The 14,475-nt window shown below is 35.3% G+C and overlaps 1 protein-coding gene across 1 annotated transcript in view; it reads left to right on the plus strand.

Annotated features, from left to right (window-relative positions):
- Positions 1-10,269, plus strand: part of LOC148299536 (uncharacterized) — a 70,015-nt gene extending 59,746 nt beyond the window's left edge. The window contains exons 14-16 of the mRNA XM_088275959.1: positions 1,226-1,365; positions 4,803-4,974; positions 6,441-10,269. Of these exons, the coding sequence (XP_088132085.1) occupies positions 1,226-1,365; positions 4,803-4,974; positions 6,441-8,061 (1,933 nt within the window). The 3' untranslated portion in view covers positions 8,062-10,269. The remainder of the gene's footprint in view (positions 1-1,225; positions 1,366-4,802; positions 4,975-6,440) is intronic.
- Positions 10,270-14,475: the final 4,206 nt, after the last annotated feature.

Genomic DNA, 14,475 nt, shown 5'->3' on the forward strand with positions numbered 1-14,475 from the left:
ACAACTTCATCCACCCACACTTATTCTACGCAATTATAATTTTCAATTTTCAATTTATTTATCAGCGGAAGCTAAACTGGCAGTACACAACGGAGTCCTGGTTCCAACTCTAATGTATGGAAGTGAAACATGGAGTTGGCAAAAGAAGGATGAAAGTAGACTGAATGCAGTCGAAATGCGATCTCTCAGAAGAATGTGCGACAAAACGATGTATTATAGATGTACGAATAGTGAAATAAGGAAGGAATGCAAAGCTGAGATAAGCATTATCGATAAAATTAAGAAAGGTGTGTTGAGATGGTTTGGACATGTAGAACGAATGAGTGAGGAAAGAACGGTAAAAAAAAATATGAGGCGAATGTTAGCGGGAAAAGAAGCAGAGGAAGAACGAGAAAAACATGGCACGATCAGGTATGCCAAATACTTTAAAGTGGTCAGGTTAGGAGTCGTAACAATCGGCGGGTATGTATGAGGAGATGCATGAACGTGGAAGAGGCGAAGAATGTTTGCAAGGACAGAGTGGTGTGGCGCTCTATTCCATCTGCCTACCCCTGCGGGGAAGCGGCGTGATGGTTAGTTAGTTAGTTATTTATTTATTTTTAATTAACATATACATTACAAACAAAAAAAATTAAAGCGGATACATTAAAATACATTAAATTAAAATATAAGAAAGAACTATTGCTAAAGGTGTAGAAGAATCCCGCTTCGGAAAACTCCTTCAGACACATGTAACAGATCAATATCCAATGAGATATTGTTCAACATAGCGGTAGCTCTTCCTACAGGCATAACCATCGGCAGGTTGGTCCTGTGTATAGAAATGTGAAACAATCTATGCCGACGCTGTCTTAGCTAACTATCGGGAACATACAGACCAATGTCCCGGATAATTTCAGGATTATCCATCATACCGCGCAACAATGGATAAAAATACTTCATGAAATACATATTCCTTCTAGTCTCTAAACTATTGTAGCCGAGCATACCCTGGAGGAACTGGGTCGGGTAGAGCCGAGGATAATAGCCGTACTCTCTCATGTAGAGATACCTCAGAAACTTCTTTTGGACTTTCTCTACCATAAGAGAGTACTTAAGCTCGTGTGGCCCCCAAATCATCGAGCCACCCTCGAATCTATCATATTTTAGTCAATAATTGTTTGTGATTGATGTAACTGTTTTTAAAATTTCCAAATAAAATAAAATAAATATGCGATATTTTCAGGTGTTACGTAGGTGCGTCTCGCGAGCAATGGCGTCCATGCAGCGATCAGTACTACCCATACGCCCACTCCAGCCCATCTGCTCCCCACCAAGCCTTGCTACCCTGGGACAGACCTGGTCACAACGACCGAAAAGACCCAGGTATTCTTCTGCTTCTTCTTCCTCCTAAAAGATCCTCGCATCTGCCTGTTTCGTTATATGTCTCTTGCGACGTGGACTAGCAGCTGTCATGCCATCGCTTCGGAGGTCTTCCAAGTGGTCTTCGGAAGAAGAGAACCCAGACGGAAGCCTGGGTTCCCTTGAAGAGCAATTTGGGCCATTGTGTTTTCTTGCATTATATTGACATGGGCATTCCTATCCATTATTGTACATGATCAAAAAAACTTAACTAACCATCACGCTGATTCTCCTGGAAGGTAGGCAGAGAGAGAAGAAAACCATACCACTCTGTCTCTGCAAATAATCATCGCCTCTTCCACGTTCATGCGTCTCCTTATACATGCTCACTGATTGCACCAATTGACCTGATCACGCCCAAGTATTTGAAAAACTTAACCATATTAAGTGTCAAATAAAATTAAAATGTAATTGAGATGATCAAATACAGAAGACGAGAATGTGGTAGGGAATAAAAGCAGAGGAAGACCAAGTAAAATTTGACTTGATCAAGTATTTCAAATTTTTGAAAGTGGTTGGCTCAGGAATCAGCGTGTATGTAGAAGAAAATGTAAGAATGTGGAAGAGGCAATAATCGCTTGCAAAGACAGATTAGTATAGCGTTATTTTCTCACCTCCCATTCCTTGGGGGAAGCGGAAGATAGTTAGTTAGTAAGTTAGAGACCATTAATCTCACTCATTCAGTCGCTAAGTGACGGCGTATTGGAGCGGACGTACCACCTATGTCTCAGTTGGCAGCGAGTTGGTACTTGCTGCGTAGTACGATTTCCATACAAACATCAACTGGGTTTTTTTGGTACCTCGCTTTGGATTACGTGTTATACAAATATTTTTGCCTAGAATTGTCACTCATGAATAACATGAAATTATAGTTATTACAAACATAAAAAGTAAATCCACTCACGAGTAGGCATAGGCTATGAAACATAAAATATTGAAGCCTGAGTAGGGTCATGATAAACGGTGTTGCATAAGCCGTATCTAGATTTCAGAGTCACTTAGACGTTGGGTAATTCAAAAAAATTTGTAATTTTTGAATGATCAGTACAAGATAGGAAAATTGCCATTTTGTAAGCGGGGTGAAACCAAATGTTGTACATTTTGTATGTTCTTGTATATAGTTGTTGTTCCTTGTTAGGACGTCACCGTTTTACTGGTAGACCATTTTTCCCGAACTCCGACCGAAGATATTGGGACGACCTGTATAGGGACGGACCCCAGTCGTACTACGACGAATGTAATAACCCTAGACCAGGTAAGACACTTAATTCAAGATGTCCATCCAGTTTGCACAGCGAAAAATCCATAACGTGGAGTTTTTGGACGCTTTGAGACATTGCACAGATCACACGGTGGAAAAATGTTAATCACATCACTAAAAATACTATTGTGACTAATCATACCAGTAAAGATATGGACCCCAGTCATATTACAACGATTATAACAATCTATGATCAGGTAAGACCATAAATTCACGATGTCCATTAAGTTTGCACAGCAAAAAATCCATAATATGAAGTTTTTGGATGCTTTGAGATACTGCACAGATCACACGGTGGAAAAATGTTAATCTCATCACTAAAAATGCTATTGTGACTAACTAAACCAGTAAAGAAATGGACCCCAGTCATATTACAACGATAAGAACAATCTAAAACCAGGTAAGACCATAAATTCACAATGTCCACTATGTTTGCACGGCAAAAAATCCATCACTTGAAGTTTTTGGACGCTTCAAAACATTGCACAGATCTCGAAGTGGAAAAACTGTATCATATCATGTAATATACCATAATGCCCAATCATACCTGCACAGAATACTATTGTGACTAATTATACCAGTAAAGAAATGGACCCCAGTCATATTACAATGATTAGAACAATTTAAAACCAGGTAAGACCATAAATTCACGATGTCCACTAAGTTTTTACAGCAAAAAATCCATCACTTGATGTTTTTGGAACGCTTCAAAACATTGCACATATCGCTCACTCCTTTCAAGAACGTCATAAATCAAAAATCGTCAATTTTGAGTTGGGCATGTTTTTGGAATGCCCAGAAAATGTCCTATATCCCAGCAAAAGAGGCATATTTTAAACTTAATATTTACCCGCTACAGGGCAGAAAATGTTGTTTTTGCATTTTGATGAAAAGGTATTGTTTAATTATTTTTTTTAAATATTATAAATATTTTTCAAATGGAGAAAAAACCTTCAGGTTTTACCTAAAAAGATCTGTTGCATAGTAAAAAGTTCAGTAAGTTGCTTCATATTTATTTTTAATACATTGTATTATATTTTTCAACTTTAAAAACGTTCTTCTGAAAAATCCAGTTTTTTGATTTATGACGTTCTTGAAAGGAGTGAGCGATATCTCAAAGTGGAAAAACTATATCATATCATGTAATATACCAAAATGCCCAATCATACCTGCACAGAAATAGACCCCAGTCATACTACAACGAATGTAACAACCCTAGATTACGTAAGACACTAAATTCAAAAAGTCCATCGAGTTTTCACAGCAAAAATTTCATCAGTTGAAATTTTTGGATACTTCAAGATAATGCATAGATCACATGGTGGATTTTTTTTATCACACCCTTCAATATACCAAAATGCCTTATCATACCTGCACAGGTAGGACACTAAATCCAGGATGTCTACTAAGTTTGCACAGCAAAAAATCCATAACGTGCAGTTTTTGGACGCTTTGAGACATTGCACAGATCACACGGTGGAAAAATATTAATTACATCACTCAATATGCTAAAATAACGATATCATACTGTTACATACAGAGTTGGTGAAAGAAGATCTACATATATTATAACTATATTATTTTTTGACATTTCATCAAAGATGAAGATGTTAGCGTGTTAAGCGAACTGGAAGTCCCGGGTTCGTTTCCCAGGAGAGGGGGGTAAAAATATATATTAGTGATTTTACCCTATAATATTTTTTTTAAATATTACCCTGGATTGGTCCCTGCAAGTGCAAGAGTGATCACCTTGCCTTTATGTTAGTAAATATCAAGATAACACTCCATCAATACGATGTAGTGCCCAATGTACCTCTGGGTGCAGAAAAGTGTTAGAATAATGTATTAGAAGATGTTTTTTTTTGTTGACATCTCATCAAAAAATAATATGAAAATGACTCCTGTAATTGGAGATAATCCAGATTTTGTGAACAAGTATTTGGACACACTCAAAATGTTGTATTTTGAGTGTGTCCAAATACTTGATACAGAAGATGCATGAATTTGGAATACGCGAAGATTGTTTGCAAAGGCAGACTGGTGGGGTATTGTATCCTCTACGCCTACTCCTGCGGGGAAGGTACGTGATGGTTAACTGGTTATTTGGTGAATAAGTTTAAGTTTGCGTTTTTCTTTCTAGGCTACGTCCGAGTCCCAACCGTCGAGAGGAACCCCATAAAGTACCACCACAGCCATGGCCCTTCACAGCATGGCCCAGACCGACCACACTGGGTTCCAGTCAGGATACCAGAGGATCCCGAGGACTCAGGATTCCTGGATCCACCTAAACCAGGAGGATTCGGAACACCGAGGTTTATAATATTATATACCCAGGGAATCACAAAGGAAAAAACCGGCAATGACACATACTAAACTCTGTCATTCTCTTCATTTTCCTATTTTTTCTACTTCATTCTTCTTCTTCTTTTTGTAGATCCTAGGGATCTGTTTGTGCCTCCGTATGTCACTCTTGGGATGTCGACTCCCAGCTGTCTTTCCATCTTTTCGGAGGTCTACCTGGGGGTCTGCGTCCTTCAGGGTTGCCTTGGAGAGCGATACGTGGAAGTCTGTCTTCTGACATTCTGTATATATGTTCTTTCCAGTATCGCCTTTGTTGTCGTCCCCACCTCACGATATCCTCCGTCTTACACATGCTCCGGTTGTCGGTATTTCTTACTCGGTCTCGCAATGTGTTTCCGGTTATGGATCGGAGAGTCTTCATCTCGGAGGTTCCAAGTCGAGATTTTGTTCTGGAAGTATCTGCTCTTGCCTCAATCCCAAAAGTGGCTATTAACCCTAGATTATGCAAGACACTAAATTCAAGAAGTCTATTCAGTTTTCACAGCAAAGATTTCATCACTTGAAGTTTTTGGATACCGTAGAACGGGGATACTTGAACTTTGATGTGTTACTTGAGCCTAGTACAAAAAAAAATTAATCTGTATTTGTTATTGTATGAACGTATCGACATGATTCATTGTTTCTCTGACAGGTGACACTTATACGTTTATTATTGTACCATAGACCAAATACAGATCTAAATATTTTTTTTTGTACTGGGCTCAATTCAATTCAATTCAATTCAATTCAATTCAATTCAATTTATTCAATTTATTCGACAAAAAAATAATATGAAAGTAGATGAAAGTAGACTGAATGTGGATGAAAGTAGACTGAATGAAGTCGGAATGCGATCTCTCAGAAGAATGTGCGACAAGACGATGTATGATAGATGTTCACACAGAGGACACACTCAAAATGTTGTATTATTACACTTAGTTATATTAATCATATATTAAATATATTAAACATCTATTCAAATAGTGAAATAAGGAAGGAATGCAAAGCTGAGACAAGCATTATCGATAAAATTAAAAAAAGGTGTGTTGAGATGGTTTGGACATGTGGAACGAATGAATGAGGAAAGAACGGTAAAACAAATTTATGAGGCGAATGTAATTGGGAAAAGGAGCAGAGGAAGACCGAGAAAAACATGGCACAATCAGATATGCCAAATATTTGAAAGTGGTCGGGTTAGGAGTCGTAATAATCGGCGGGTATGTATGAGGAGATGCATGATCGTGGAAGAGGTGAAGAATGTTTGCAAAGACAGAGTGGTGTGGCGTTCTATTCTCTCTGCCTACCCCTGCGGGGAAGCAGCATGATGGTCAGGTAGTTAGTTATAGATTTATAAATTTCTTTACACATGCCAAATATTATTTTGGTTTTCAACAACAAAAAACCTTTAAAACATGAAAAATATATTTTTTATTTTCAGATATTGGCCTGTTTCGTATCTGCACAAAAATGGGCCCCCAAATTCAACTTATTACAAATTCGATGCTGAAAACGGAAGGAGCAACGGTCCACGCAACGGTTTCGACAGGAGACCGGATGTGAATCAGGAAGCAGATAGAAGGAAAGACGACAAAGTAGATCAGAAATCTATGGAAGGTGCCACGGATAAGATACCCGAATCGAAAATGACAACTGACGCGCCATTAGATGGTTCTAGAAGTGGAAGAGACAAAGAAAACGGAATGAATAATACTAACGATGGTAAAATTAGCGATGATGGACTGGTTTTGATATCGAGCAGTAATATGGGTAAACTAGCAGATCCAATGGACAAAAGAGGAAGAATTGTGAAGAACAATTCAAGTAAAAAAGAAGACTCGAAGGGAATAGACGACAAACTAGAAAATTTCTCAGGTGAGGCTGTTGAAGTGTTTACAGTAGATGAGCCGGTGAAGATCACGGACAAAGACGCCAAAGCTAACCTGGAGAGGTTGCTGAAGGAAGAAAAACAAATTGAGGAGATTGGTAAAACATTTGGTTCGAAAGATGACAGCAGAACTAGTGTAGTAGTCGAAAAAAGATCGGGACAGAACTATGGGATAAGATCTAGATTCAATCCAGAATTTGTACCAGTCACTCTTGAAAACAAGGCAGAGAAATTCGAAGATGAGCATAAGGTCAATTTGGGACTGCCAGAAGAAAGCTACGTAAACAGTTTTAGAAATTTCACTTCAAGAAATAATCGAAAGTTGTTCAACGGAGACAGAAGGTATTCAGAACCTAGCAATCCAGACGAAAGACCTCGGAGCTGGAATGACAGGCAAACATATGATAGATCTATCAGCGATCGCAGAATTTCATCAAACTCGGATCCGTTCGATTATGAAGTCAAACGCCACGTGTCTACAGCCTTTGAATCAGACGAATCCAGATTTGGAAATCACAGATCATCAAAATCGCTCAAAACACAAGAAAACTTAGAAAATCTAACCGATGAGGCATCAAAATCTGTAGTCAGCAATGGGCAAGTATTCTACGAGGTGTCACCAAAAGACGCAGAGCTAAAGAAACCGCTTGGCAGGATAGAAAAGGTAGAGTTAAAAGATTACGCAGTCAATGTAAAAGTACCCGGTGACAAAAATGAAAACTGGAATGGGTTTGGCGATGTTGAACCAGTTTTAAAAGCGGAAATCCAAGGTAGTTTTAAAAGCCAAAGGTTGATTGACCTTCCAGCCAGAGACGCTGTTCATCACATTAGCAACAGAGACGATTCAAAGAAGTCTCACAGAAGAGACAACGACGTTTTCGAAGAAGCGAGGCATAAAGCTGTCCAAAAAACGGATAAAAAGCCCTTTCAAAGCGCCAGGGAGGAGTCAGTGGAACCAACAGTGCCATCTTTTGCTAAAATTTCATCTGGGACTACCCAGTTTGGGGCCAGAACGGGGAAAGTGAAGAAAGTAGAACTTCCCAGAGCCCTGGCGGGAAGCCGGATCATCAAAAGAGGAAGGAGGAACTTTAGACTCAGCTACAACCCGAACGCAGTCAGGAAACGACTTCTAGAAGCACAAAAACAGAGGGAATCCGAAGAAGTCGTATTGTGATTGTTTGGCTGTTAATATTTGACCAAGTAATGAAAAGTCCAACCAAAAAAATAATACATTCTATCAGTTTTTTTAAAGAGGAATGTTTGTGTCTAAGTTTATACTTTATTTTCATATTTAAATAATGCCGTTAAAATTATTCAGCCACAAAGCTTTCTTATGTTTGGTCGTATACAGAATTACTTTTTAGACAATTCGCTCACTCCTTTCAAGAACGTCATAAATCAAAAAACTTGATTTTTCAGGAGAACGTTTTTAAAGTTTAAAAATAAAATACAATGTATTAAAAATAAATATCAAGCCACTTTTTGAACTTTTTACTGTGCAACAGATCTTTTTAGGTAAAACCTGAAGGTTTCTTCTCCATTTGAAAAATATTTAGTATATTTAAAAAAATTATTAAACAATACCTTTTCTTCAAAATGCAAAAACAACACTTTCTGTCCTGTAGCGGGTAAATATTAAGTTAAAAATATGCCGCTTTTGCTGGGATATAGTACATTTTCTTGGCATTCCGAAAACATGCACAACTGAAAATTGACGATTTTTGATTTATGACGTTCTTGAAAGGAGTGAGCGAATCGTCATAAGTCGTTGGATTTTTTTATATGTAAAACATCATTTATTCCACTAAATTAACGCCGAATCAATAAATATTATACTATTGAATTTATCAATGTAAAAACGACCATTTATATTTTTTTGAAGAGAAATATTTCTGCTTTTATTATTTACAAAAATATTTCAATTTCATACTATGTATGTGAGCCTAAGCGGCTCATTATTAGAAATAGGTATCAAATTGTGGTAGAGTGGGTTCGAACCGAGAAACTCTGACTTGAGAGTCTGCGACACTAACCACAAGACTTCACAACCGGAATTCTACTGACAGCTAAAATCTAACTGCGCTATGGGTTTTTGAAGCATGGTGTAAAGCGCTGGTAATTTACTGGGTTTTTAAAATCCAATTACTCGTGATATTATATTTAAACATATTTTAAACTTCAAGTTTTATATAATATAATTTTTTTAGTATACTATAGTATAGTAAAAAGTATGCATATTAACTCTCCTTATCATTCATCGTTCACTTTGTGTAATACCACTTTGATAATATAATAGTGAACGATGAATGATAAGGAGAGTGTTATATTACTATACCTAACACTCTAGGTATATTACTATACCTAGAGTGTTATGTTATAAGTTATAATTAATGCTTGTATCGAAATACTGTAAGATAATTAATATATAGTTATAAAATACAGTTTAATGAACTTTTTTAAACACATTGTTCAAAAAATACCATTTTTTTAATCTAACGACCTATTATTTTTTGACATCTCATCAAAGATGAAGAAGAATATGGAAGTCTGGGTATTTACGGGGCTTACGACCGTCGTAGGCTGGTTTAAGTGATCACTTTACACACGTGTAACATTCACCAATTCTACCCATTATTGACAACCACACTACTCAAATTCTTGGAAGTTCTATATATATGAACCAATTTAGAAACCTTGTTCATGAATCACTATGTTCTAACGACCTATGTTTGTTTCAACTTATAATCTCACCTCTACAAAACGGCAATACAACGCATTATAAGCATCCTACAGGCCGCTTCATTGATTGATGAGGCGTTCTGTTGATTGCGAATGAAAAAGAAGCGTTGTCAAATTAAATATAGAAAAGATTTTTTGGTATTTAACTAAGAATTTTCCACCATGATAAGCTGTTTTAAAAACTACCATAAAGTACTCAAAAAAATAAAAATAATAAAAATAAATAATAAAACCCTTATCCGCAGCCCAATGGTGCATAGGGCACTGCGACATATAAACGCAGTGTTATCTTGATCGTTTTACACATGAAAGAAAGGTGATCAGCCCTCCGCTTCAGGTACCAGTCTAGGGTAATATTGAATAAATATTAAAGTGACAAAATCCCTTTTATTTATTTTACCCCCCTTGGGAATCGAACCCGGGACCTCCAGAACGGTAGCAGAGCGTGCTGACCATAACACTACGGAGGCGGACACTTAAAAAAAAAAAAGAACGCACTTAAAAAAATATAGATATTTTTATTTTGTATTATTTTTATACCTTTATAACTAGAATAAAATGAATTATTTAATTTTAAAATAATATTGAAAATAATGTCTAGGTTTAGTATATTGTTCATATGAACACTGCCAGTGTATTCTATTTTTTTTAATATTTAAATATATGAAGTAAGTATATGAAATAAATTTAATACATAAAAAATAAAATTGTTTTTATTTTGACAATATTAATTTGAATATCGTCAATATTATTATAACACTTATTTTTTGTCATCTCATCAAAGATGAAGAAGAATATGGAAGTCTGGGCATTTACGGGGCTGACGACCGTCACAGGCTGGTTTAAGTGATCACTTTACACACGTGTAACATTCACCAATTCTACCCATTATTGACAACCGTACTACTCAAATTCTTGGAAGTCCTATGTATATTAATAAATTTTAAAACATTGTTCTTGAATCACTAGAGCCATCTATTGGTGAGATGAAAACAAGTTTTTTTTTTGAGCAGAAACTCTTTTATTAGTATGTGAGGTCCAAAAAATAATACGAAAATAACACCTGTAATTGGAGATAATCCAGATTTTGTGAACAAGTATTCGGACACACTCAAAATGTTGTATTATTACACTTAGTTATATTAATAATAAAAATAATAAAACCCTTATCCGCACCCAATGGTGCATAGGGCACTGCATCATATAAACGCAGTGTCATCTTGATCGTTTACACATGAAGGAAAGGTGATCAGCCCTCCGCTTCAGGTACCAGTCCAGGGTAATATTGAATAAATACTACAGTGAAAAAAAATCACTTGTATTTATTTTACCCCCCTTGGGAATCGAACCCGGGACCTCCAGAACGGTAGCCAGTAACGGTAATAGTTATATTCGTGGTAAAAAAACAAGTGTTTAATTTAATAATTTTTGTTATATTCTATTACATATTAAATTATATAAACATGTTTAGTAACTCTTTCCTTATCATTAAAATATAAAGTGATTTAAAAAGCGTAATTTACTTTTTTTTTGCATCAAATCTTAGTTGTCCAATAGCTTATGTTTCATGATTACTTCAAACGCTTTGAAATATGTTTCGCTCTACGCCGCTAGATGTCAGCAAAATCCTCAACAAAAATACGTTTTAAATGATATTTTTTCCCAATACAATTTTTTTGGATTCTTCTTCATCTTAATTACATACGGCAGGCCAAAGGCTTCAAAATGTGCTACATGGGACAGGTTTCAGGCCTTAAAATGAACTTCATACCGAAAACTTTAAAATAAACTACATAAGTCAGGCCAAAGATTTTAATATGTGCTACATGGGAGGGGTTTCATGCTTTAAAATAAACTACATAAGTCAGGCCAAATGCTTTAAAATAAACTACATAAGTCAGGCCAAAGGCTTTAAAATAAACTACATAAGTCAGGCCAATGGCTTTAAAATAAACTACATAAGTCAGGCAAAAGGCTTTAAAATAAACTACATAAGTCAGGCCAAAGGCTTTTAAATAAACTACATAAGTCAGGCAAAAGGCTTTAAAATAAACTACATAAGTCAGCCCAATGGCTTTAAAATAAAATACGTAAGTCAAGCCAAAGGCTTTAAAATAAACTACATAAGTCAGCCCAATGACTATAAAATAAAATACACAAGTCAAGCAAAAGGCTTTAAAATAAACTACATAAGTCAGCCCAATGGCTTTAAAATAAAATACGTAAGTCAAGCCAAAGGCTTTAAAATAAACTACATAAGTCAGCCCAATGACTTTAAAATAAAATACACAAGTCAAGCAAAAGGCTTTAAAATAAACTACATAAGTCAGGCCAAAGGCTTTAAAATGTGCTACATGTCAATTTTCAGATGTGCATGTTTTCGGAATGCTCAGAAAATGTACCATATCCCAGAAAAAGCGGCACATTTTTAACTTAATATTTACCCGCTACAGGGCAGAAAGTGTTGTTTTTGCATTTTAAAGAAAGGTATTGTTTAATTTTTTTTTTTAATATACTAAATATTTTTGAAATGGAAAAAAAACATTCATGTCTTACCTAAAAAGATCTGTTGCACAGTAAAAAGTTCAATAAGTGGCTTGATATTTATTTTTAATACGTTTTATTGTATTTTTAAACTTTGGAAACGATCTCCTGAAAAATCAAGGGTTTTTGATATTTGGCGTTGTTGAAAGGAGTGAGCGATGTGTTTAAAACTGTCACTGTGACATTTCTTGAACGTCAACGGTTGAATAAATTTGGTGGGCAAATTCCGAGATTCGACAATCATTTCATTACCAGAGTACATTGATCCGCGCACACCGCGACCAGATGACAATGCCTGGGCCAAGAGTCGATTGAAACTCTAAACTAGACAGTGAAATACTTGTTACGGTATTTTACACTGTCGTAAAGCTCCTTGTTGGACAATATCGCTCACCCCTTTCAAGAACGTCATAAATAAAAAAAACTTGATTTTTCAAGAGAACGTTTTTAAAGTTTAAAAATATCATCAAATATATTAAAAATAAATACCAAGCCCCTTACTGAACTTTTTACTGTGCAACAGATCTTTCACGGTAAACCCTGAAGGTTTTTTTCTCCGTTTGAAAAATATTTAGTAAATTTTAAAAAATAATTAAACAAGTGATTTTTAAGTGATTTTTCCACTGTAATATTTATTCAATATTACCCTGGACTGGTACTTGAAGCGGAGGCCTGATCACCTTTCGTTAAAAAACCAACAAAAATCCAGTAAATGATCTATAAACCTTGTACATAATAAGCACGGTAAATAAAAATGCCATTCCCATTAAAAAAATTTTTAACCAAATACCAAGCTAGCGTTTCCGACCACCGTGTACACATTTAATGGTCTTTCTCCCAAATTTTTCACCGTGAGAGACAGTTTGAACGCTGTACCAATAATATCCCACCGGCTACAGTCACCGACAAGAGATCAGACTCACTTTAGTAGGCTCCGACGCTCCCGAGAGAAAGGCGACGCTTCAGCCGACTCGTGAATCGAGCGAATCACTTCAAAACTACTCCAGCGGAATAAAAAACTAAAGTGACACTTCAAAATAGTGAAAAAAACTGTACGATTAATGGTTTTTGTGATTCAAACTGCCGCTGGAAGTTGCCCTGTTAAAATCGGCTTCAATACACGTTTAGAAATCGCAAATAGTGACATTTTAGCGAAAATAGTGGAAACAAAGCTAAAAAAGGGGTGTATTAGTGATAAAACTGTACAATTATTGGTTTTTGCGATTTAAATGTGTTGCTAGAAGTGCCCTGTTAAAATTGGCTTCAAGATACGTTTAGAAATCGAAAAATGTTGACATTTTAGCGCAAATAGTGGAAACAAAGCTAAAAAAGGAGTGTATTAGTGATAAAACTGTACAATTATTGGTTTTTGCGATTTAAATGTGTTGCTAGAAGTGCCCTGTTAAAATTGGCTTCAAGATACGTTTAGAAATCGCAAATAGTGACATTTTAGCGAAAATAGTGGAAAGAAAGCTAAAAATAGGGGTGTATTAGTGATAAATCTGTACAATTTATGGTTTTTGTGATTTAAATGTATTGCTGGAAGTTGCTCTGTTAAAATCGGCTTCAAGATACGTTTAGAAATCGCAAATAGTGACATTTTAATGAAAATAGTGGAAAAAGAATCTAAAAAAATAGGGTTGTATTAGTGATAAAACTGTAACTGTAACTGTAACTGTTTTATAACTTAAATTTGTCGGTGGAAAATACGTTTGAACAATCTTTGAAAATCAGCTCCAATATGTATGTTTAGAATTTGGAAATAGTGACGTTTTAACGAAGATAGAGATAAAGAAATTAAAAATAGGACCATATTCCTAATTAAATCAGTTTTAAAATATACATTTAAACAGATAATTTATAATAAATTTTGAAAAAAATAAAACCATGAATAAGAAACAGATTATCAGATAAAAATTAGGTTGAAATCAGAAGAGATACACAAATATTACAGCTTTTTTTGTTAATATCAGACGTTTAAAAAATTATTTGAAAACCTTATCACACGGTAATTGAACACATATGTATATGAAAAATAATAATAAAATAAATAAATCATTAAAAGTACTAACTAAATAACATTTTCTAAGGTTTTTACATTAAAAAATACCGCGTATAATATTGTTATCATGTAAAAATAATTAAAAATAAACTCCTTTGTAAAACTAACTAAAAAAAACACCTGTAAACTTAATTGATTGACTTATTTTCTATTTTAAAAACCATGTATTTTAAATAACAATTTTAAAAATCAGATAAAACTAGTGTTTTTTAACTGTCTACATCCTTAAAATGGTTTAAAATC

This window comes from Brachycentrus maculatus, unplaced genomic scaffold (genome assembly GCF_059751285.1).
Source record: "Brachycentrus maculatus isolate JH-2025_06_01 unplaced genomic scaffold, ASM5975128v1 h1tg001102l, whole genome shotgun sequence".
Taxonomy (NCBI): Eukaryota; Metazoa; Arthropoda; class Insecta; order Trichoptera; family Brachycentridae; genus Brachycentrus; species Brachycentrus maculatus.